The sequence below is a fragment of the Rhinolophus hipposideros genome (genome assembly GCF_964194185.1).
Source record: "Rhinolophus hipposideros genome assembly, chromosome: 7".
NCBI lineage: Eukaryota > Metazoa > Chordata > Mammalia > Chiroptera > Rhinolophidae > Rhinolophus > Rhinolophus hipposideros.
This window is the reverse complement of record NC_138053.1, coordinates 8,839,500-8,861,553: the sequence shown is the minus strand read 5'-3', so window position 1 is coordinate 8,861,553 and position 22,054 is coordinate 8,839,500. Positions and strand designations below refer to the sequence as shown.

Here is a 22,054-nt window from a genome sequence, read left to right as displayed (position 1 = left end):
AGAGGAAATGGAATTCAGATGGCTAAAGAGTGCTACCCTCTGCCCTCCTGGCATGCCTTCTTGGCTCCACCCGTGAAGACAGGGCAGCAGCCTCTGGCTTTTCCAAGCACTCACAGGGCAGGAGTCCTGCATAGGGCACACGTGCCCCTCTTGTGTCCAGCAGTGGCCTCTATCATCACTCTGTGGGCAACAGCCTGGGCTTCCCATCCGTTCTCCACAGGAAAGGCCATGTGACAGTGCCCACAGCACCCACACCCCGGACAGCAGCGTCAGTGCCCTCAGGACAAGCACCCAGATCTGGCTGGAGGCTCAAGGCACTGTCGCCTGGCCCTGAGGCCCTCTCCCAGCCTCAGGGCCTGCCTCCGGACCACCCACCCAGCTTGGCTGGCTGCTGCCTCCTAAGCTCCTCCTGCTTTGGCAAGCCCAGCTCACTGGTGCCCAGGCTTCTCCCTCCATCCCTGGCAGCAAGGGCCTCTCCCTCCTCCAGGCCTCACAGGACCCTGCGTACCTCATACCACGGGTTGTTTGTGGACGTACCCACCGCTCTCTGGACACAGCTGCTCAAAAATGGAGCGGCCCTGACCCCCAGTGCCCAGCATGGGACTGGCCAAGGGGGTACCCGCCAGTGGTTTGCAAAGTGACTGATGCACTCAGGAAATCTCTGGCCAGTGGAAACCAGCCTGACCACTCCTTAGGAGCAGAAAGATGGCAGGCTTTGAGGGCAGACAGTCCTGGCCATCTTTGGCCGTTGGACAAGTGTCTTAGCTCCTCTGAGTCTCAGTTTCCTCATTGTCAGCAAGCAGATTCTAGCACCATTTTACCCATTCTGGTGAGCGCGCACCCTGCCGAAGTTTTCATTTGCATTTGCCTTACGAGAAATGAGGTTGAGTGTGTTTTCCGGTCTTTATTGGCCATTTGGATACCCTTTTTTGTTACTTAACTGGGTTTTTTGTTGTTGTTATCTTTCCATTATTAATATGTAGGGTTTTTAAAAACTATTTGTGGAATATGAGATCTTTGTCAAAATCTATTGTTGCCAATATCACAGGGCTTCAGAGAGGCCCAGCGCTCAATGTGCTGTGCTCAGGAAATACCACTCTCTTTTCCAGCTCCAGGCATCTCCCATTACCTGCCTCTCCAGATCCATCTCTTTCCTCTATCCTTAGTTCATCTAAAATTCTCCTTCCTTCTAGGTCTTCACCCTGTCCCAGTGTCTGCCTCAGGGCCCAGGACTAGCCCCCTCGCAGGCTGCAGTAGCTCCAACCTTGAGCACTCTTTGGGGATTCATGTCCTCTGTGCTCAGCCTCCAGGGAGCAGACCAGAGCCAGGGACGGAGCCCCAAAGCAGGCAATCGGGAGAGCACTGGGCCCAGAGATCTCAGCTTTGGCTTCGGGGGTCCATTTTGCCACTTCTTGCCTGCATGTCCAAAGGCAAGCTACTTTTCGTCTGAGGACCTCAGCTTCCTCATCTGTAAAATGGGCTCTCCTGCCCGCCTGGCCCACCTCCTAGAAGTTGACAAGCCTGAACCTCAGAATAGAAGTCCAAGTGCTATGAAGGCTGTTAAGGTGTGGCCCACCCCCTACCCTCCTCAGTAACAGGGAACTCACCCCCTCACTGGTAGGTTTGCAGAGAGACAGCTCTTATTCATGAGTGCCTCCCTGGATGGAGGTCCGGTGAGGGTTCTTAACCCCAAACCAGGGTTATTCTGGGCCCAGCTGGATCTGTGGTCCCATCTCAAAGTCTCCCAGTCTGGACAGTAGGTTTCTGGGGTACCCACTCCCTTTCCATTTTATTTGGATGTACTCAATCTGGCTCAGGTCTCCAGCTTTTACAGAAGACTCCTATCTTTTGGCAAAAAACGTGATGAAGCTTGGGGGTGGGAAAGGAAGGAGAAGAACCAGTAATTACAGAGCTGGAGGGAATTTCCGGCAGGGGGTATTGCATCAAACAGGAAGCCCACATAGAAAGAGGGCAGTCTGGATCAGGATGGCTGTCCCAGATCCTGAGCCTATGGCCACATTCTGGGTCCTTTCATCGTCCACCATGACTACTGGGAAGCTTGCTGCTCCCACTGGAGGGTCAAATGGCACCAACAAGACCCTTCCCAGTGGAGGTGTGTGGAGGCTGAGAACTGGTATCCTTGGTTGATCCAACACCTGATGGGCATGCTGAGGGGGAAAAGAAAATGTCTGGGGAGTTTAGAACTGGAAATGGCTGGAAGTGTAATGTAACTCTGTTTGCAGACCAGGAAACAAGGGGTCGCAGAGGGGATCACGCGCTGGATGGTGGCAGGCATTTCCTCCCACCCCCATCATCCTGGGAGGCCTCACAGGTTCCCAAGTAGATGCTTGGGTTAGGCTACACAGGAGACCCCTGGAAGCCCAAAAGGAGAGGAACCCCTTCTCCCAACAAATTTGGAGGAAGTTGTGAATTAGGCTCCAACAGGTGAAGCTCCTCCACGTTGTTTCTCCTTCCCCTCACTCGGTCCCAGGGCTTAGGCAGCCTCCATTCTCTCCCCTGGACATGGGAAGAGGACAAAGATCCCTTCCCTCTGAATGTTCAGCCCACTCCCGAATTGCCAGCCTTCTGGTGTCCCAGGATGCAGGACTCCGGCAGTGTGAGGACTGCTTCGTGGACTATCCCCGGTTACATGGGGACCAGCAGGGGCCCACCTACTCAGAACAAGAACATCGTTGATAAGTGAGAACAGCAAAGCAATCATTGTTGCCAGGCACCGTGTGTCCCTTCCGTGCCCCTGTGACACTCGCAGAAAACCATTGATGAAAACACTGAAGCACTGGGTGGCTTGCCCAGGTCCCACAGCTAGCGAGTAGTGGAGCCAGGACGTGAGCCCGGAACAACTGCAAATCTGGTTCTAGGGTCACCATAATCACCACCAAGGGTTTCAGCTAAATTACCAGGAGTAACCTGTATCCCTGAAAGACAGTTGTACCAGCTGTGTGGTAACCTAATGGTAATAAGCAAAGTCTGAGGAGCCAGACTGCTTGGGTTCAAATCCCAGTCCTGCCACTTATTGGCTGTGCAGCTTAGAACCAGTGTCTTACACTCAGTTTTCTCATCTATAAAGTGGGGCTAGCAATAAGTTCTATTTCTTGTGGCTGTTGGGAGAAATGCGTGAGTGCCTACAAGCACAGTGCCTGATACAGGGTGGGTGCTAAGCATTTGCTGTCATTGTTTACAGGAAACTGAAACTCAAAGAAGTGAAAGAGCTTGCTCTGCCATTCAGCCAGAAACGTAGGCAGGCTGAACTCACATTCAGACTTGTCTGCCCCAAATTGCACATTTAATCTGTGCCAGTAGCTGCCCAGGTATGCCCAACCCTGGAGACCTTGGGGAAGCCAGAGCGGGCGCGGCTGCTCAACTGTCAGTAGGTGGCGCTGTGGGGCCACACGGCTGCACTTGCGGCAAAAGCTGTGCTCAGACACCAGGTCACACACAGATTGGGGTTCCCCCACTCCAGGACAGACCCTACACCAAGTGCTGCTCTGGAACAGAGTTATCATTCTCTGATGAGGACTACAAGGGCCCAGAGAGGTTAAGTCACAGGCCCAAGGTCACACAGTTGTAAGGGGCCCCCATGTTCCCCCAATGAGATCCCCAACCCTGCCCTCATGCCACCCACCCCTTCCTCACAGCCTCCAGAAGGCCGCAGTTACTCTCTGGAGCTTGATGGGAACCAGGCGTCCCCCCTCTGCCCCCTCCATGGCTGGACATTCCAATGAAGCTGAAGCCGCCAGCTTTGAAGTCAGAGCTAAGCCCCAGATTAGGGTGGCTCCAGGCTGGTCTGTTTCTTTCAGCCCCTTCAGCAGGCCCACACCCACAGCCTCAGACCCACCCCCACCCCCAGTCTAGTGTCCTTGTGGCACAGAGAGGGAAGGACCTTCACAGAAAGACACAGCCCCTCTTCTGATGCCCTCTCCCTGCTAACTAAGGAGCCCTAAGTCCCCCCATGACCTGCCATCGGCCTGAAATCCCACCTCACAGCCCCCCGACATTGCCCAAGAGGCTGCATGTTAACGTGTTGCCCCCGCCCCATCACAATGACACACACTCCTTAGCACCCATCACCCCTTGGACAGGAATGTGATTCTGAGCATATTCAGGGGTGTGGGGCGAATGGAAAGGAGAGGAAAGGGGGAGGCAACTGGGAACAGCAAGCTCCCTCTGGGCCTCAGCTTCCTCATGTGTTCACAGAGCACTTCGCACCTCAGGGACCCCGAGGACCCTTCTGGCTCAGCCCGTTGTGGGCTCTGATTCTGGTTGGACCACCCTGAAGCCGCTGGGTGGGGGAGGGACACCCACTGCATGCCAGGCAGCGGGCTGGGGGCTTTCTGTACCACCATCCTCCTGCCCTGAGGAGTGACTCTGGTTCTAAAAGCCATCTCTGCCATGTGGTTATCATCTCTGGCTTGCATACCTCCTGTCACGGGCAGTTCACTCTCTACCGAGGTACCTGTCCACCTAATGGCTGAGGCTGGCAGAACGTTCTTCCTTAGAGCAGTCCAAAGGCTGGGTCCCTGTCACTGCCAGATACCTGCGTGGCTCTGCCTTCTGAGACCCCGGAGCCAGTCCTCAGGACAGGGATATGAAGATAGGACCTCCCCACCCTGCTCTCACAGGTTCATAGGACACTGTCCCCAGCCTCCCCTACCCCCATTCTGGCCTCTTCTCCTTAGGCTCACCCCTTGTTCCTCAGAAGTGGGGGGCCCAATCCTCCTGGGGTGAGCAGGACCATCCCCTCCTTTGTCCTGGTGGAGGCCACTCCGTGATTACCGGTGCTAAGTGACCTCAGCTTCTGGTCAGTGAAGTCTGCTGACCTCACAGCCTGGAGTCACAGCATTGGTGGGTGCCTGTACCAAGCAAGTTTAGCTGGGTGGTCTCAACTGAACCAAGAGGAAAGACTGGACACTTCATCAGCTCCACCCTTACACATAGGCACTGGGCAAACCTGAGCGCCCTGTGCCACACCAGCTGGGAGAGGCTGGGGCAGAGGGGCAGGCGGAGTGGGGTGGTGGCTGCCGCCTGGGACTGAGCTGGCTCCTGAATCACCCCTGAAGTTTGTCTTCAAGACAATCAACTCCAAGCTTGCGTGCATGCCCAGCAACAAAGTCTTACGTGGCTGGGAGAGTATCTGTCTATCAGCAAGCAGCCATACTCCCTTGGCCCCACCCTACTGGTTTGGGGTCCATGATGGAGCCTGTTTGTTCAAGGAGATTTGAACTCAAGATTGAAAGCTAACACTTTCAGCATAGGGGGTTGGGAACCCATTTCCAGAGAGTTCTGGAACATTTGCTTTCAGAATAGTCTCTCAAAGCCTCTTCTCTAGAATTCAGCTCATCCCAAACCTCAGTAATTCCCATCCCACATTCATGATTTTTGCCCTTAAGTATTGTTTACATGAATTGTTTTCCTTAAATCAACTCATGTATATACATTTATTTTAATGAAAGTTTTTCTAAAAAGCTCAGTACCAAAAATGAAAAGCTAGTCCCACGTGCCGTAAACAGAAGATGACCATAAAAATATGTAGAATGAAACAAAGTGATGCTGTTCAATTCTAGCTGGCTGCTGTGGCCAAAGGAAGGCTCTGGCCTGTGGTCTGCTCCCTGCTTCTTAAGAAATGGGCTGGCCAGAGACGCACCAGCACCAAACCCAGCCTCTCTCCTTGATGTAATCTTTCTGGAAGAAGTCTCCCTTTCTCCATCTTTCACCCGAAGGCCTGTCATCATCCTTTCTTTGTCTGCATTTCTCCCATCTATTCTTCAGGTTTTCACCTCCTCCAGGAAGCCTTCCAGACTGCATCGAGCAACTCCTCTGTGCTTCCTCAGTTCCACAGGCTTTTACAGACTTTGCACTTGTCACCCTGGGTTATTAAGTTGCATCTGTGATCATGTCATTCTCAGTGAAATGGAAGTGTCCCTACTCCTGGAACAAAACTTTATCATGGCCTACACAAGAGGCTTACTCCCTCTCCATCTGCCCCTGGGCCATTGTCCACCTCTCTACCATCTTGCGTCCTTTTTGCATCATGATGTCATCACTAGTCATGGTGTCTGCCTTCCCCTGCATGTAGGCTCAGTGGGGGCCCAGATGATATCAATCTGCCCACCAGGGTACCCCTAAGCCTGGCCTGCGTGAAGGAAGGAGCCAACCTGTGAGGTTAGTCTATCATTATCTTCACTTTCCAAATAGGGAAACTGAGTCATGGAGAGATTAGTGACTTGCCCCGGGGTCACCCACCTAGAAGTGGTAGAGCAAGCTCAGGCCTCAGGCTCCAGAGCCTGCACAGGTCCCCCCACCTGCGATGGTCTCTTTTGTAGGACTTTTCTTCCCTTGTGAAGTGAGCCTCGAGGGCTTTATGTGTGAGACAGACGGGAAGAGACAGACACGGACAGACACTTGGAGGCCCAGACTAACCCTCAGCCAGACTGAAATCTTGGTCCAGCCCAGGGCTCAGCTCACAGCAGAAATGGAGTAGAATTTCCCACCAAACAGACTGTGGCTATGGGGACGTCCCCTCGGAACCTCAGCACATGCCTTCACCACCCCTGAGGCCTGAAATTCTACCAGGATGTTTCATTGCTCCAAGGTCTAGTGTTTTTGGCTGAGGACACCATCAGCACCCCCTTCCCCCTATTCCCCACTGTCAGCCACTTCCTGGCTGTGGAAAAGAAACGGTGCAGGACCATCCCCAGGGTTGCCACGGAGACACAGAGTGATCGTGCAGCCTCATCAGACACAGTCTCTCCAGCAGCCTCTGGGTCCTGGAGGGACCTGGCCCTCCCAGCGGTCAGCAGAGGCTCCCTAGGAGATTCCCGCCCAGCCGGCTCCAAGCCCCTGGGGTCCATCCTGGAAAGACCTTCAAAGGACTTGGCCATTCTTGAATGAGCGCCAGGAAGGAATCTGCTCTCAGGGTCAATTTAGCCAGCCACATGGGTGGAAAGAATTTGCCGTTTCTCTTAACAGCTACCCCCTCATCATTTACACAGGGGCCACTGTCCGAAGGCCCCGGCTGACAGATCACAGTGGAAAATGAAATGCCAAGACCCAAGCGTCTCCCTGAGCTAATTACCCTCAATGAGACCCAGCTGTCTGGGGAAGCCGGCGGGGCCAGAGCAGGGCCAGATCCTTGCACCCAGCTTCCTGGGGATACCTAGGCCTGCAACGGCCATGTCTGGGCATGTTGCCCATCACCTACCAGGTCTGGGTGGGGGCCGCCAAGAATTCCAGGAGAGCCAGTCTGGCCAGCTCATGAGAGAGGTCACTTTCAGTTCAGTACAGCCAGGCAGGCAATTGAAGACGGCAGATCCCTGAGACCCCCAAGAGCTACAGGGTCCCATTCTGCTGGAGGGGAGACTAAGGCCCAGACAGACAGGGCACGCCCCATGGAGCCCCAGGGACGGCTGTAGACTGGGTGCAGGTCCTGGGCTGTCCCTCTGGCCCGTAGTGTCTTCTTGGAGGCCCAGAGCCTGGAGCACTGGTCATGGAAGCTGCCTCCAGAGGCCTCTGCAGTTCAGAATCAGCTCTCTGGGCCTCCTGGAGTTGATTAAATGTTTCCTAAGCGTCTACTAGATGGCAGGCCCTGTGCAGGGTGCTGGGGATACAACGATGGACACAATCCAACCTAATCCCAGGCTTACAGCCCTCTAGGGAAGACAAACCCCGCTGCATCTCCCTAGTGAAAGTACTCGGTACCATGAAAGTGCACGGAAGGGGATTTGACCCATTCCAGGCCTCAGGGTCTCGGGATATGATGTGAAGCTGAGAGCAGAAAGCTGAGTAGGGGGTAACTGGGCAAAGGACGGGGTGGTGCCAAGTGGGATAGCGTTCCAGGAGAAGGAAGAGCATAAGCAAAGGCCCTGTGGCAGGAGGAAGTGTACGGCACTCAGGAACAGAATAAAGCTGTGCAGCCGGAGCCAAGAGCCAAGAGGGCAGTGGTGCAGGGGGAGGTCAGGGAGGCCACAGGCGTCCTTGTCCCTTTAAGAAGGTGATTCTGGGTATGACTCAGGAGAGACGATGTGTCCATGAACGTGTATGCTCCCCCCAACTTTTCTCTGGCTTTCGGGAGCCTCAGCCCCCACCCCTGGAAGGGACAGCTCTGTCGACCACCCCAGCTACCCAGACCAGAGGAGGACCTGGGGGAACCCCATCTGGGGGTCTTGTGGAGCCAATCAAGAGTCATGGAGACTGAAGGCTGATGGTAATGGGCCCAGGTCAGGGGCAGCCACCAATCCTATCGCTGGAGAGAGAGGGGCAATGAGCAAGCACTCTGTGGACATAACAAGAAAGACAGAGACCAGGGTCCTGGAGCCATCAGCAGCCGCACAGCTGGCCTGCCACTCCCTCTTCTCTTCCCTTATTTTCCCTAGGCCACTGGAACCAGGTCACAACTCAGAGCTCCCTGAAACGGAGGTGGGCCCTGGAACAGAGAAGGTACAAGTGGATGGGTGTCTAAAGGATGGAGGAATGAATTGGCAAAGGAATGGCTCCCAGTCTTCTCTTCTAGGCCGCACGCACGGAGCCCCTCTGGCCTTCCCCACTGGTCACCCTGTGTCCTTGTGGAGCCAGGCCACTACAGGGCAGGCAGAACTAGGTGACAAGGAGCAGGGCAGCCGGAAGTTGCCAGGCAGGCGAGCAGGTGCCTGTGGTGTCCACTCCCTCCAGCTTGGCTCTAGCTTGGTTCCTTAGGATACAAACAGGTCTGACGAGTTCCTAGCAGCTGAATCCTTGATCTCCAGGAAAGCTGAACTCTTAGAAAGCAGAGGGTACCAGGCCTGGGCGGAGGGAGGGCTCTTTTGGAAGACTCCCCTTTCTCACCCTTGGGCCTCCCCTACCCCTGCTTGCAGGCCTTTTCCCTTGCGTTTGGAGCTCTCCCTCTCTCCCCACCTCCCCCAGAGGGAACAGGAGCTCAGGAGGGCCAGAGACAAGGAAAGGGACCTTCTTGTTGTGACCCCAAACACAGTCCCTCTGCTTTGGGTGGCAGTGTCAGGGAATGCCAGCAGAAGCAGGCTCAGAGCCAGGCTATCTGGGTTCCACTCCCAGCTCCGCTATTGACCTTGGGCAAGCTCTGCATCCGTTTCCTCCCCTGTCCTCACAAGGATAAGATGAATAAGAGCACTCGCAGACCTTAGGCTGTTGCCTGGAACATCGGATCCCATGTTGTCAGCATTTCTCCACCCTATCTTCTACCTCATCACATCCTCCAGCCCTCAGTTCCCGCCTCCCAGCCAGCCAGCCACCATCTCTGCCTGGTCCTCTTCCTGCTCGAAGTGCTCAGAGTTGCTTCATTTCTTCTTGTTGTCCCACTGCCCTGTACTGGCTCATACAGGCCCTGGCTCTCCATCCCACACTGGCCACTACTTCCCTTGGCATCCACCCGCCTCCTGGACCGCACCACCTCACACTTGACAGGCCCCAAACCAAACTCCGCCTCTCTCTGCAGAGCCATTTCTCCAGAGTTCTCTGCCCCAGGGCATCATGAGCTCAATCCCATTCAAACCCATCATATCGACCCTGCCTTCTGACCACCCCTCTCTTCTCTTTTCTTCCCTCTCTCCCTCCTTCCTTCCCTCCCTCCCTCCCTCCCTCTCTCCCTTCCTTCCTTTCTTCCTTCCCCCCTTCTTTTCTTTCTTTCCTTCTTTCTTTCTCTTTCCTTCTTTTTTTTCCTCTTTCCTATAAACATAGTAAAGGGCATTAATTGAACAAATCTTAATTATACAGTTCGATCATTTTTCATATAAGTTTATATCTAAGTACCCACCACACGGATTAAGACATAGAGCGTTTCCAGCTCCCATAAGTTTCTCTCATGTCCTTCACTTTGACCCCAGAAGTAATAATTATTCCGCCTTCTAACTCCATAAATTAGTTTTGCCTAGTTTTGAATTCCACATAAATGAAATTAAAAAGTGTGTACTCTTAGACATGGAGATCAATGAACTAAAAACGAGAGTCCAGAAATCAACCCATACATCTCTAACCAACTGATTTTTGACAAGGATGTCAAGACCATTCTTTGGGAGAAAACAGTCTTATCAACAAACGGTGCCAGAAGAACTGAATATCTGTAGACAAAGAATTAAACATACAAAATAAGATGGCTCAAAGTGCTAAATTTAAAAGCTAAAACTATAAAACCCTTAGAAGAAAGAACAGGCATAAAAGAATTCTATCAAGAAAGTGAAAAGGCAACCCACAGAATGGGAGAAACTATTTACAAGTCATTTATCTAAAAAGAATCTAGTCTCTAGAATATATAAAGAACTCTTACAACGCAACCACAGAAAAGACAAACAACCCAATTTAAAAATGGGGCAAAGAACCTGAATAGACATTTCTCCAAAGAAGATATACAAATGGTCAATAAGAACATGATAAGATGCTCAACATCATTAGTCACTAAGGAATGCAAATCAAAAATAAAATGAAATGCCACTTCACACCCACAAGGATGGTTATAATTTTTAAAAAGAGAGAAAAATAACAAGGGTTGGTGAGGATGTGAAGAAAGTAGAACCCTTGAACGTTGCCGGTGGGAATGTAAAATGGTGCAGTCACTTTGAAAAAGGTGCTTTGAAAAGCAATTTAGCAATTTCTGCAAAGTTAAACATAAGAGTTACTATACGATCCTGCAATGTCACTCCTAGGGATTTGCCCAAGGTAATCAAAAACATGTTCCCACATAAACTTGTACATGAATGTTCATAGCACTGTTATTCATAATGGTCCCAAAGTGGGAACATCCCAAATATCTGTCAAGAGATGAATGAAGGGCCGGCCTGGTGGCTCAGGTGGTTAGAGCTCCATGTTCCTAACTCCAAAGGCTGCCGGTTCGATTCCCACATGGGCCAGTGGGCTCTCAACCACAAGGTTGCCGGTTCAACTCCTCGAGTCCCGCAAGGGATGGTGGGCAGCGCTCCCTGCAACTAAGATTGAACACGGCACCTTGAGCTGAGCTGCCTCTGAGCTCCCAGATGGCTCAGTTGGTTGGAGTGCGTCCTCTCAACCACAAGGTTGCCGGTTTGACTCCCCCAAGGGATGGTGGGCTGTGCCCCCTGCAACTAGCAAGGGCAACTGGACCTGAAGCTGAGCTGCGCCCTCCACAACCAAGACTGAAAGGACAACAACTTGACTTGGAAAAAAGTCCTGGAAGTACACACCACACTGTTCCCCAATAAAGAACTATTCCTCTTCCCCAATAAAACCTATTTAAAAAAAGAAGACAATGTCATAATAAACAAAAAGAGAGATGAATGAAGAAACAAAATATGGCATAACCTTACAATGGAATATTATTCAGCTATAAAAAGGAATAAAGTAGTACAACACAAACCATAAAACATTACGCTAAGAAGCCAGACACAAAAGGCCATATATTGTCTGATTCCATTTATATGAAATGTCTAGAATGGCAAATTCACAGAAAATAAAAAGACTGGTGGTTGCCAGGGACTGGGTGCAGGAAGGATGGGGAGTGACTGCTAATGGGTTTCTTCTTGGGTTGATGAAAATGTTCTGGACATAGACAGTGGTGATGGTTGCACAACATTGTGCATGTACTTAATTCACTCAATGCCACTGAATTAGATACTTAAAAATGGTGAATTTTATGGTATGTGAATTATATCTCAATACAAAACTTTTTTAAGGATACTCTTATGAATGTTTTAAAAATAAATAAAGCTCTCTTTTGTGTGTGTCTTCTTCCATGTTATGTAACAGATGACAGCATCACCATGTTGTCGTGTGTACCCGTAGTTTATTCTATTTTTATAATTATTATTTTTGTTTTTTGTTTTCTCTTTTTCTGTTTTTTTCTTTTTTTGTTATTTATTTATTTATTTTTTTGTAGTTTATTCTTATTGCTGTGTGGCATTCCGATGCACGAACGTATCATTTATCAGTTCTCCTCTTGATGGACATTTGTCTTATTTCCAATCTGGGACTCTTATAAATCTGCAAATTTTTACACCTGTCTTTTGAAGGATGGATGATGGGCGTTTTGGTGGTATATACCTAAGTACGGAACCGCTGGCTCAGGATATGCATATATTTTCACTTTAGCAGGTAATTCCAAAGTGGTTGGCCCACTTTACACTCCTGCTACCAAAATGGAAGTTTAGTTTGTTCCACATCCTCACCAACACTTGGCATTGGCAATCTTTTAAATTTTAGCCGTGGTAGGCATGCACTGTATGGAATTTTTCATGTGTATTTCCCTTATGAGGCATGACGTTGAGTATCTTTTCAGGTCTTTATTGGCTGCTTGAATATCCTTTTTTGTCACTACCTGGTCTGTTTGTTTTGGTTGTTATTTTTGCGTTACTGCCATGTAGGATTTTTTTAAAAACATGTTTGGGATATGAGAACTTTGTCAAGATCTATTCTTGTCAATTTCTTCTCTAACCCTGCATCTTGCCTTTTCACGTTCTTCATGCTGTCTTTTGCTGAATGGAAGTTTTTAATTTTTATGAAGTGCAATTTATGCACTTTCATTTCCTGGTCGGTGCTATGTTTGTCCTGTTTAAGAACTCATTGCCTACTCCTTAGACATCCCTTGAATCTACCCCTCCAGGTCTCTGCCCCCCTGTGTTCCCACCCCGATTTGTGTCCTCTTCACTGCATGATCTTCCTGCCAGGGACAGGACGGGCTCATTGCTGTGTTCCAGGACTGGCACTGGGTCTGCCATATACTAGATGCTCAATAAAAGCTTCATAAATGAAGGCAGTGTCCTGTGGCCCAGCTGGGGATCGTTAAAACTGCCAATTAGTTCTAAACACCAGCTCATCAGGAACATGTGAGCAAAGCCAGGGAAGTAAAACGTTTTGGAAAAACCAACAACATAGGAATGTTTAGCTTTCTCTCCAGCTGGAGCATTAATCACGAAAACTCAGATCTTATTAGCATTATTTATTCTTGCTTTGCCCCCAACCCACAAGGCGAGGAGAGCCTGTTCTTCAAACACATTGGCCTCAGGAGCTCTCCATTGCTGGCCCCCACCCCCAGTGTCTGCTGCCTCCAACTGCGGGGGAGGCTCATGATCTTCTAGTCCTTCTCTTCACCGTGTGTGATGACATAGCACAGGTTCCTGTAGTCCAGGTTGCCATAGACATCTGGTGGAAAAGCGGCAAACATCTGCTTGACCTGGGGAAGGAGCAGGGAGTCAGCCTGGACCAGGGCGAAATGGGAGCCAGAGCAGGCGGTCATCCAAGGAAGTCAGAGTGCAGCTCGAGGCATCGCGGTGGAGGGCACAGAGGCCAGACCACAGGCCAGGGACCCACCGCCACCCCATCCTTCTTGTTCTTATCCAGGGAGTCAAGGGAGATATCATCTCAGCGTCTAAAGAAGAGTGATCTGGGTGGGGGTGACTATTGAGAGTGTTGGGTTGCACCTCCCAGGAAGACTCTTAGCGGCACTGAACAGCACCCTAAAAAGCCAGTGCTTACCTCCTCCTCACTGAACCGGTCTGCCTGGGTCATGAGCTTCTCCTTGATGCTGCTCAAGGGAGAGAAAGGGTCATGTTCAGGGGAGGGCCGCCCTGTGCGTGGACACGCAGATCCCGTGGTGATGAGGGAGGTGAGCTGTGGGAGAAGGCCTGGCCCAGGAGGACACCAGTGGGGGCAGAGGTTGGGGCTGGGGCTGACCCTACGCCCCCAAACAGCCATATGGTCTCAGAGGGCCCCTTCAGCTCTGAGCCTCAGCTTCTTCCTTTGTAACATGGACTCTCCTCCCAGCATCAGGTGGGGACCAAATGAAATGACCTTGGGGGCCATTCTGATGTCCCATCGTGCACTAATCAGCAACTTCAAGGTTACTGACGGCAGCCTCTTTGCCTTGGTTCTAGATGCACTTCTTTCCCAGTTTGTGACGGTCGCTGACAGCTGCCTAGTGCTCTGCAGTGTGCAAGGTGCTTATAGCCAGGAGTGGGAAGGCCTATCCAGGTCCACTTCCTCCGGGGCCTGCCCACGTCTTATTTTCTCCTCACGGCACTCATGGGAAATGAGTGCCATTGGCCCCCTCTATAGAGAGGGAAACTGAGGTTCTGGAAGGGTAATGATTTGCAGGGGTACCGTGCGGCCTATCCCCCAAGTGGTCCTGGGCAGCTGCCCACAGAGGTCAGAGCTGCCTGGGCCTAGAGGACCAGCATGGCAGCTGCATTGGAGGCTGTGCCGGGAGGGACTGATGACTTAGGATCTGAGGGGGCATGGGGGGGGGGGCGGCAGAAGGCTCTCAAGGGAAGCAGTGGGCAGGAATGGGATCAGAGGCCTGAGCCGGGCCCTGAGCACCCAGGCTCCTGTGGCGCCAGCACCAACAAGCCACGCTAAGGACCAACGCACATTTTCCATTATTTACGTTACTACAAGACAGTCACAGTTTCCAGCTCTCCAAGCTGGGGACTTGCACAGACTCTGTTTCAACCAGAGCCTCCTCTGTGGCCTGCCTGGCGCGCAGCCACATCTTCCAGGTCCCACATCCCCAGGGTGGCACCTTTGATTCCCAAATAGGGTCCCCAAAGGGTTCCTCCCAGCCCTGACCTCGAGGTGGTGGGAGTGAAGGTGAATGGCAGTATAGGGGTTGGTCCAGGCTATTCCAGAAGGTGTCCCAGCACCTCCCTCAGGTCCCCAAGACGGGAGTGGGAACCATACACCCTGAGGGAGGGATAAGGGAGAGGGATGCAGCCTGGAGAAACCTTCCTCACCCCCTCCCCCGGGGAGTGTGTGACTGTGGGGACAAAGCCCCAAAAAGCAGTTTCCAGGCTCTCGGCCTCACATAGAAAGGTGCTGGCTCGGGTAGTAAATGGCCATCAACTGTGATCAGATGCCAGCAGCTGTGGCTAGTTGGCCGTCAGCTGTAACCCGTAAGCCATTGGCCACTAATATAACTGCCGTGGCTACGCTAGCAAAAAAGAAATGGGGGCTAGCAAGAGCGGATTGCAGAGAGGCGGATGCCGCTGGTGAGAATATATTGGTTGGATTCCCCTACCTATGGCTCCGTGGGTGTTCCTTTTTGGCCTTACCGTGTCCTGCGTTCTTATGTGGGGAGCGGGACCAGAGACCCTGCCGGACGCCCCGGTATGACAAATGGCGCAGCGAGCTGGGTCTCCTGCGTGACAGTGACTCACAACTTTGGGGGTGGGAACGCGTGAGAGACAAGACAGACCCTCCACACTTCCCCACTGCCTCCCTGCCCCCTCCCACCCCACCTCCCTTAAGTGATGATTCCAGGGCAGCAAAACTAGCCTCAGAGCCAAGCCCTGAGGCATCGCAGTAATCGGTTAGGAAGTCTACACCTGGGGAAGAAATCTTGCCTGCCCAGGACCACCCACAGGCCCTGCGAGCCCTTGGAGGCTCTGAAGGGATGGCCCAGAGACAGCTCAGAGGTCAGCCCCGTGTGCCTGGCCCTGGACAGGTAGCCACCGCCCTACCTGTTCCTCCTCGCCGCTCTTGGCTCTCTGCCCTGTGTTCTCACTGGTCTGAGGCTGCCAGGCATAGGAGGAGTCAGTGACCCCAAGCCCTCATATTGCCAGCCCAGTAGCCCACGGGACAGCTGCCCACAGCCACCTCACTCTTTATGAATCCCCAGCTTAGCTTGTCCGTACCCAGGGCTTCGTCTCCATGCCAGTATCCACTCAGGCCTTAGCTACCATCTGGCCCATTCCTCTCCTCAGAACCCTGGATCCCATTGGCACTGGACTCTGGTGTTTCACTTACCCGTCCACTCCCCTGTATCTTAACAGCCAAGGTCTTCATGATGGTGGCAACCCTCTCCTCTCCTCCTCCAGGCTGGCCTCCATGTCGCCCCTGCCTAACTCCTTCTCAGGCTCTCATATGCCCCCAGGGCAGAGCCAAGCTCCAGGGCCTGGTGAGTGAGCTACCCCACACAGGCCCTGCCTGCCTCTCTGTGTTCGGTCTCCCCCACCCACATCCACTGACACCCTCCAGCCACAGCCCACTCCTCACCAACTCTGCTGCCCCAGCCTGAGCACCCTTAGTCACCCTTCAAGGCCCCCCCATTCCCCACCCCCCTTGCCACTGGGAAGCCCTCCCCTGGTGACCCCACACTATCTGTATATTTCCACACAGAAATGGGGGCCCAGAGAGGAGAAGGGACATCAAGAGATGGCTGAGCTGGGCAGGGCAGTGGTCTCCTGGCTCCCGGGAAGACACTGCCTGAGCTGGCTGAGTTCTGGGCAGAGAGGAGACGAGGATGCCACCCACAGGGAACTCACCCCAGCTCCTTTATCACCTGAGGTTTGGGGGAAAGAAAAGCCAAAAAGGAGGGACTTACAAATCAGCCTTGATGAAACCTTTCCCTTCAGTGTCGAACACCTTGAAGGCATGGAGAATGGTCTCCTCTGGATCCGTGCCTAGAAGCAGCACACACAGGCAGGGAGAGTGCCAGGATGAAGAGGATGGGCACAGGCTGGGTAGGGGCTGGGGGTGGGCGGGGCCCGTGGCCCCTACAGAGGGCAATGGCTTGGGAAGCTTCCTCCCCAACTTCCACTCCACAGTTAGAGCCAAGCCCTGAGCATCGTAGTAATTGGTCAGGAAGTCTACGGCTGGGGAAGAAATCTCGCTGGCCCAGGGCCACCCTGAACATGGAGACCCCGACTGAGCACTTACTATCCGCTTAACCCTCCTGATGATTGACCCCATTTTACATGCAAAGAAACTGAGGCTCAGAGCGATTAAGTGACTTGCTGAAATTCTTGCAGCTAATGCTGCTGTGTGAGTAATGAGTTGAGGGGGCAACTTTGGGACTTGCGCGTTTCCCAAGGTGTACATAAGAGGCTGTGGTTGGAGGAGAAAGAGCGCTGCACTGGGGGCCGAAGGCTAAGGCTCAGGCAGTAGCACTGGAAAGGTCTGCAGGACTGTCCCGGCCAGGGGTGAGCACATGGGCCAACAGGCTATGGCATGAGGGGCAGTAGAGGGGGCAGTGGGGAGGAGCGGCTCTGGTTTTAGCACTTTTATAGCATGGGCTTTGGGGAACGATGTCAGAATAAATGACTCTATTCTCACAACGACATTGAATACCCGGCTCCTGGTTGTACAGATGGGGAAACTGAGGCCCAGAAAAAGAAGGGTCTTGCCCAAGGCCTTACAGACTGTGTGAATGACAGCAGGTGACCCATACTTGGTGCTTTCCCCTCTGTCACACTGCCCCCACTCACGGTGGACCAGGGGATGTCCCCTTCCTTCCTTAAGGTTCAGCTGTGTCACCAATGAAATGGAGACAAAGGTAGTGTTTGCTGCCCACTCTTCAGGATCAGTTAAGATAATGTATCGTTAATGGTAAAGATCTAGGCAAACATTATTCGATCATGGCCGCAAACACATCTGAGGGCTCCGTGCCGAGCTCCACCCTGCAGCTTCACTGTTTTAGGGAGCTTCACCTACCACTACCCACCCACGTGGTATTATTTCCCCAATTTGTCAAAGAGGAAACTGAGGCTCAGAGAGGTTCTGTTACTTGCCTGAGGTCCCCACTAATAAGGAGAGAAAGGGTTTGACGTCAACTCTTTGGGGGCTCCAGAACCCCCTGCTTGTTCTTCCTCTCTGTGCCCCTGACCATCAGACTGGGTCAAGGTCAGCTGTGTCTCCCCCATCAGACTAGGTCAGGGCCATCTATGTCTCCCCCATCAGACTGGGATCTCATCCAGGATAGGATGGTGTCTGGGTCATCCAGCATCTCTGAGGATGGCCCAGAGTGACCAAACCTGGCAGTGCTGGCCCCACAACCAATCTGCTCTGTGGACTGCTAACCTCATCAAATGGCTGCAGAATGACTGCATTCCCCCGTCACTATTGGGAAGTCTATGACAATGTGTCCTCGTCCCAATTAGAGGGATGAGACAATGCCTGCCCCAGCCCCAGCTCCTGTCCCACAGCTGGCCAAGCATGCAGGCTCAGCCAAGTTCACATGACATGTTCAGCTGGAGCCCCAGTTCCAGAGGCCCTGAGAATGAGAAAACGTTGCAGCCCTGACGCCCCTGCCTGGCCCTGAGTCATTCCTCTTAGCTTATTGGCCACAGACCAATAAGAACTTCAGGCCTCCCTTTAAAGTCACTAGGTCACTGGCGGGAGTCACACACCCCTTTCCCCAGGAGTATGCCCCTGCCCTTGGCCCCTAGGCATCTGAGCTCTTCCAGGAGGTGGTCATGGTCCCGGGAATAACCCCGAATGCTGCCCGAAGTCTGGCCTAATGGCACTTCTGGAGTTAGCTGGACAGCCCCAGGCCCACAGCCTGGCCCCTCTCCAGCCCTCAGTTTCCTTGTTGCTAACACAGGAGGGTGAGGCTATTCAGTCATAGGTCAATTGTTGGCCTCCTAGTCTAGAAGCAGCCAGACCATCCTATCATACTTGCCGGCAGGTCACAACCCATGAGAGTGTTATGATTTTTCACCAAATAAAATCTGTGCCGTACGCAGGATCACCCCCGCAGTGGGTTGAATCATGGTCCCCAAATGATATCTACATGTCCTCATCCCCAGAACCGGGATATGTCACCTTCTTTGGAAAAAAGGCCTTTGCAGATATAAAGAAATGATCTTGAGATGGGGAGATGATCCTGGATTATCCAGGTGGGCCCCAAATCTTATGACAAGTGTCTTTTTAAGAGTGAAGCAGAGGAAGACAGACAGAAAGAAGTTGGGACAGTGAACCACAGAGGCAGGGATGGGAGCGATGCAGCCACCAGAAGCTGGAAAAGGCAAAGAATGTGTTCTCTCCTGAAGCCCCTGAAGGAGCAGGCTCCTGAGAGGTTTTGGACTCCAGGCTCCAGAGCTGAGAGTATACATGGCCGCATTTTTGAACCATCAAGTTTGTGGTCATTTGTCACAGCAGCCTTGGGAAACTAACACAATGCCCATTTTACAGACAAAGACCTGAGGTACAGAGAGCAGACAAGCCTTGCCCAAGGTCACCCTGGGTCAGTGGGGGTCTAGGTCTTAAACCCAGATCAAGCCAAGGCAGGGAGGGCCTCAGGCAAGGGCATCCTGAGGGTGGGGTGGTTCTAAGGACCACCTCCCAGGACAGCCACAGCCCGGGCTGGCCCTTCCTTCTGACCATGGAATCTTTGAACCCAGGGGACATCTCTAAGGGGTAGGGAGTCAGTTCCCACAGCCTAGAGAGAAAGGGACGGAGATGCCCAGACCCCTGTCCCACCCGAAGCCCCAGGCCTGATACTGTGTCTCAGGAAGTGTAGTGGTTGGAGCCAGGAGTCAGGGTTTGGTTCCATCTCCGCAGATTTGATGCTGGGGCATCTGGGAAAGGTGTGGCGAGCCCTTTGAGCCTGAGTCTCCTCACTTGTGAATGAGGCCCCTCCCTGCTTTCCCTGGTTGTTGCACTGGGGTCGGCCACAGTAGCTTCCAGAACACCACCCCCCATATCCCCACTTCCTGTCGTGGTTGGTGTGGCAGAGCAGGCAAGACGAGCCTAGAGGTAGTGAGGTGGGGCTGGGACAGTGTCCTGTGCTGCACAAATTGTCCTGCTGGGCCCTTCACAGTCCTGCAAGACGGGGTTACTATAGTTACACCCACTGTGTGGTGTAGAAGTGGAAACTGAGGCAGGGCTGGGAAAGTGTGTGTTCCTGCGGGGGATACCATGCTCCCAGCTGGGGGGGCACATCTGCACACAGAGCCCAGCCTGCCCACACCTACTCACTCCTCCCTCCCCAGGGCAACTGGGGCCTCACTCACCCTTCAGCTTCTCCCCGAACATGGTCAGGAAGACCGTGAAGTTGATGGGCCCCGGGGCCTCCTTCACCATGGCGTCCAGCTCTTCGTTCTTCACATTGATGCGGCCTAGGGGAGGGGAGAGATGGGGAAACCCGGGAGCACAATGAGGGTCAGAGGGGACTATGCCTGCAGACAGCCCAGGGAACAGAGCATAAGACCACGAGTGTCCTGCACAGTCTCCCAGCTCTACCATCCACCCGCCTCCCACTCAGCCCTACGGCCCCTTGCACCTGCTGGGGGACCTCGGGATGGGGCACGTTCACACTCAGCACTGGGCTGCCTCCAGCCTCACTGTCTCCTGCCACCACCTCAGCAAGTTGTTTGTCATCCCCATTCTACAGATGAGAATACTGAGGCCCAAAGAAACTGAAGCTGAGGTGCATAGGGGCAAGAAGACCTGGGCCTCAGGCTCATGTTCTCCAGGAGGGAACAACTGGCTGCCTGGAGGTGGGGACTCTGGGATGCATCATGGTCGCAGGGGACAAGCAGATCTGTAGGAGCTCAAAGCTCAGTCCAGACATAGCTTGCTTTTGCCCCCTTCCCCCAGCCTCAGCTCCCACCCACGCCCAGTCCATGAGGTCCCCTTCAGGCCCCTCCCTGGGCCTTATAGGGCAAACGCCTCCCCTGGCAGCCAAAGCCCCGTGTCCTTGAGCTCTGCACCCATCGCCAGCCTCTCCCCAACCGCAGCGTCTTAACCCCTCACCCCACCTGGGCCTTCCACTCCAGACCTTTGCACAGGCCTGTTCCTGAGCCTGAAATGCCTTCCCTACTTCCCTGGAGAGTCCTCCTCAAATAGCCAGGAGTACTTTCTGACCTTCCAGGCAGCAGCTGCTCCTTCCTCACACCCCCAAATGGCACAGGAGCCCCTCGTACTCACTGTGCCTACTGTCCTGGCTGCCCACAGCCACTCACTCTTTCTGGATGGCCCGGGCTCGGCTCTGCTCCAAGCCCCAAGTCTCCCTGGCTGCTGGTCACTTACCCAGGGCAGCAAAGGTGTCCCTCAGATCCTCCTTGTCAATGAAGCCATCACGGTTCTGGTCCATGATGGTGAAGGCCTGGCAGAGACATGGGCACTAAGCCCAGCGACACGCCCCAACCCAGCTTCCCTCCCCAGAAACCACCCCTCTCCCCAGGGGGCTGTCCTCCTACAAACTGCTGCCCGGGGAACCTCAGGGCATGGCCTTCTGGCCACCTGGTTATCCAGCTCAGTGAGACACCAGCATGAGAGTGACGGCCCACCCACACCGAGCTCCTACTGCTGGGGCTTCGTGCCCATCCCTCATGTCATGCTCACAGCAACTCTCTTGCACTGAGAGAAAAACAGGCTCAGAGAGGAAGGACTTGCCCAAGGTCACACAGGAAGCAAAGGACCAGGTAGAGAGGGGTCGGGACTGCCCGAGGACAGCAGGCACACCTGCAGGTTCTGAGGCAAACCACGTGGCCACTAAGATTAGTGACATCATCCCTTCAGGGATTGAGGGAGGACCACGTGCCTTGCCAGCCCCCCACGTGATTCAGGCACATTACATGAGTCCTCCCAAAGGCTGCAGGTCCCACTGACCAACCTCTTTAAACTCCTGGATCTGGGACTGATCAAACATGGAGAACACATTGGAGCTGGCTCCTCCTTCTGTTCTTTTCCGGGCTCTTCTCGGTGCCTGTGAGGTATCAGGGGAGGCCTTGCAGAAGCCCCTTCCTTGGGAGGTCAGCCATTCACCACCTCCCAACCCTCATGCCTCATTTCCCACAGTGTCACCGTCCTGAATGACACACCTGCCACCCTCCAGCCCACAGCAGACAGACAGACAAAGCCCTTAATGAAGCCTTGCAGATAAGCAGGGTGGTTTTCCAGCTCACGGCAAGAAGCCTGCGGAGCGCCCACCCCACGGGGCCAGACAGCTGCTTCCTGACCTGGGCCCCCGGGCTCCGGAAGGTGGGTGGTCTGCGCCCAGGCTGTGAAGCAGAGAGGGGCATCTTTTGTAGCACGAGACCACAAATGGGGCCCATCTCCTCTCCTGCCGTCCTCCCCAGTGTTCTTAGGATAACACTGGGGCTTCTCAGCCTGTAAGGGCTGTCCTTTGTCCCTCTCCCAGAGCTTCCACACCCACCCACCTAAGTGCCCCCACTCTGCCCCAAACCTTCTTTGAGCTTCCTTCTCTCCCAACTTTTGTTCCTGACGTTCCCCCCACCTGGAACACCTTCCCTGCCTTCCGTCTAATAGAATCCTCACCCTCCAGGCTCTACTACTCTGCCATCTCCTCTGAGAAGCCTTCCCTGACCCCCAGGCCAATTTAAAG

General features: G+C 53.4%; 1 protein-coding gene across 1 annotated transcript; it reads right to left on the bottom strand.

The window, feature by feature from the left end:
- Positions 1–13,066: 13,066 nt before the first annotated feature.
- MYL10 (myosin light chain 10) lies at positions 13,067–21,704 on the bottom strand (the record flags this gene model as incomplete). The annotated part of the gene is made up of 7 exons (XM_081053398.1): positions 21,669–21,704; positions 21,323–21,415; positions 20,737–20,812; positions 19,719–19,823; positions 16,310–16,388; positions 13,468–13,516; positions 13,067–13,165 (listed from the first exon to the last, which is right to left on the bottom strand). The coding sequence occupies exons 2-7, from the start codon at positions 21,356–21,358 to the stop codon at positions 13,067–13,069; spliced, it is 444 nt and encodes a 147-aa protein (XP_080909524.1). The 5' UTR covers positions 21,359–21,415; positions 21,669–21,704.
- Between the last annotated feature and the right edge of the window lie 350 nt (positions 21,705–22,054).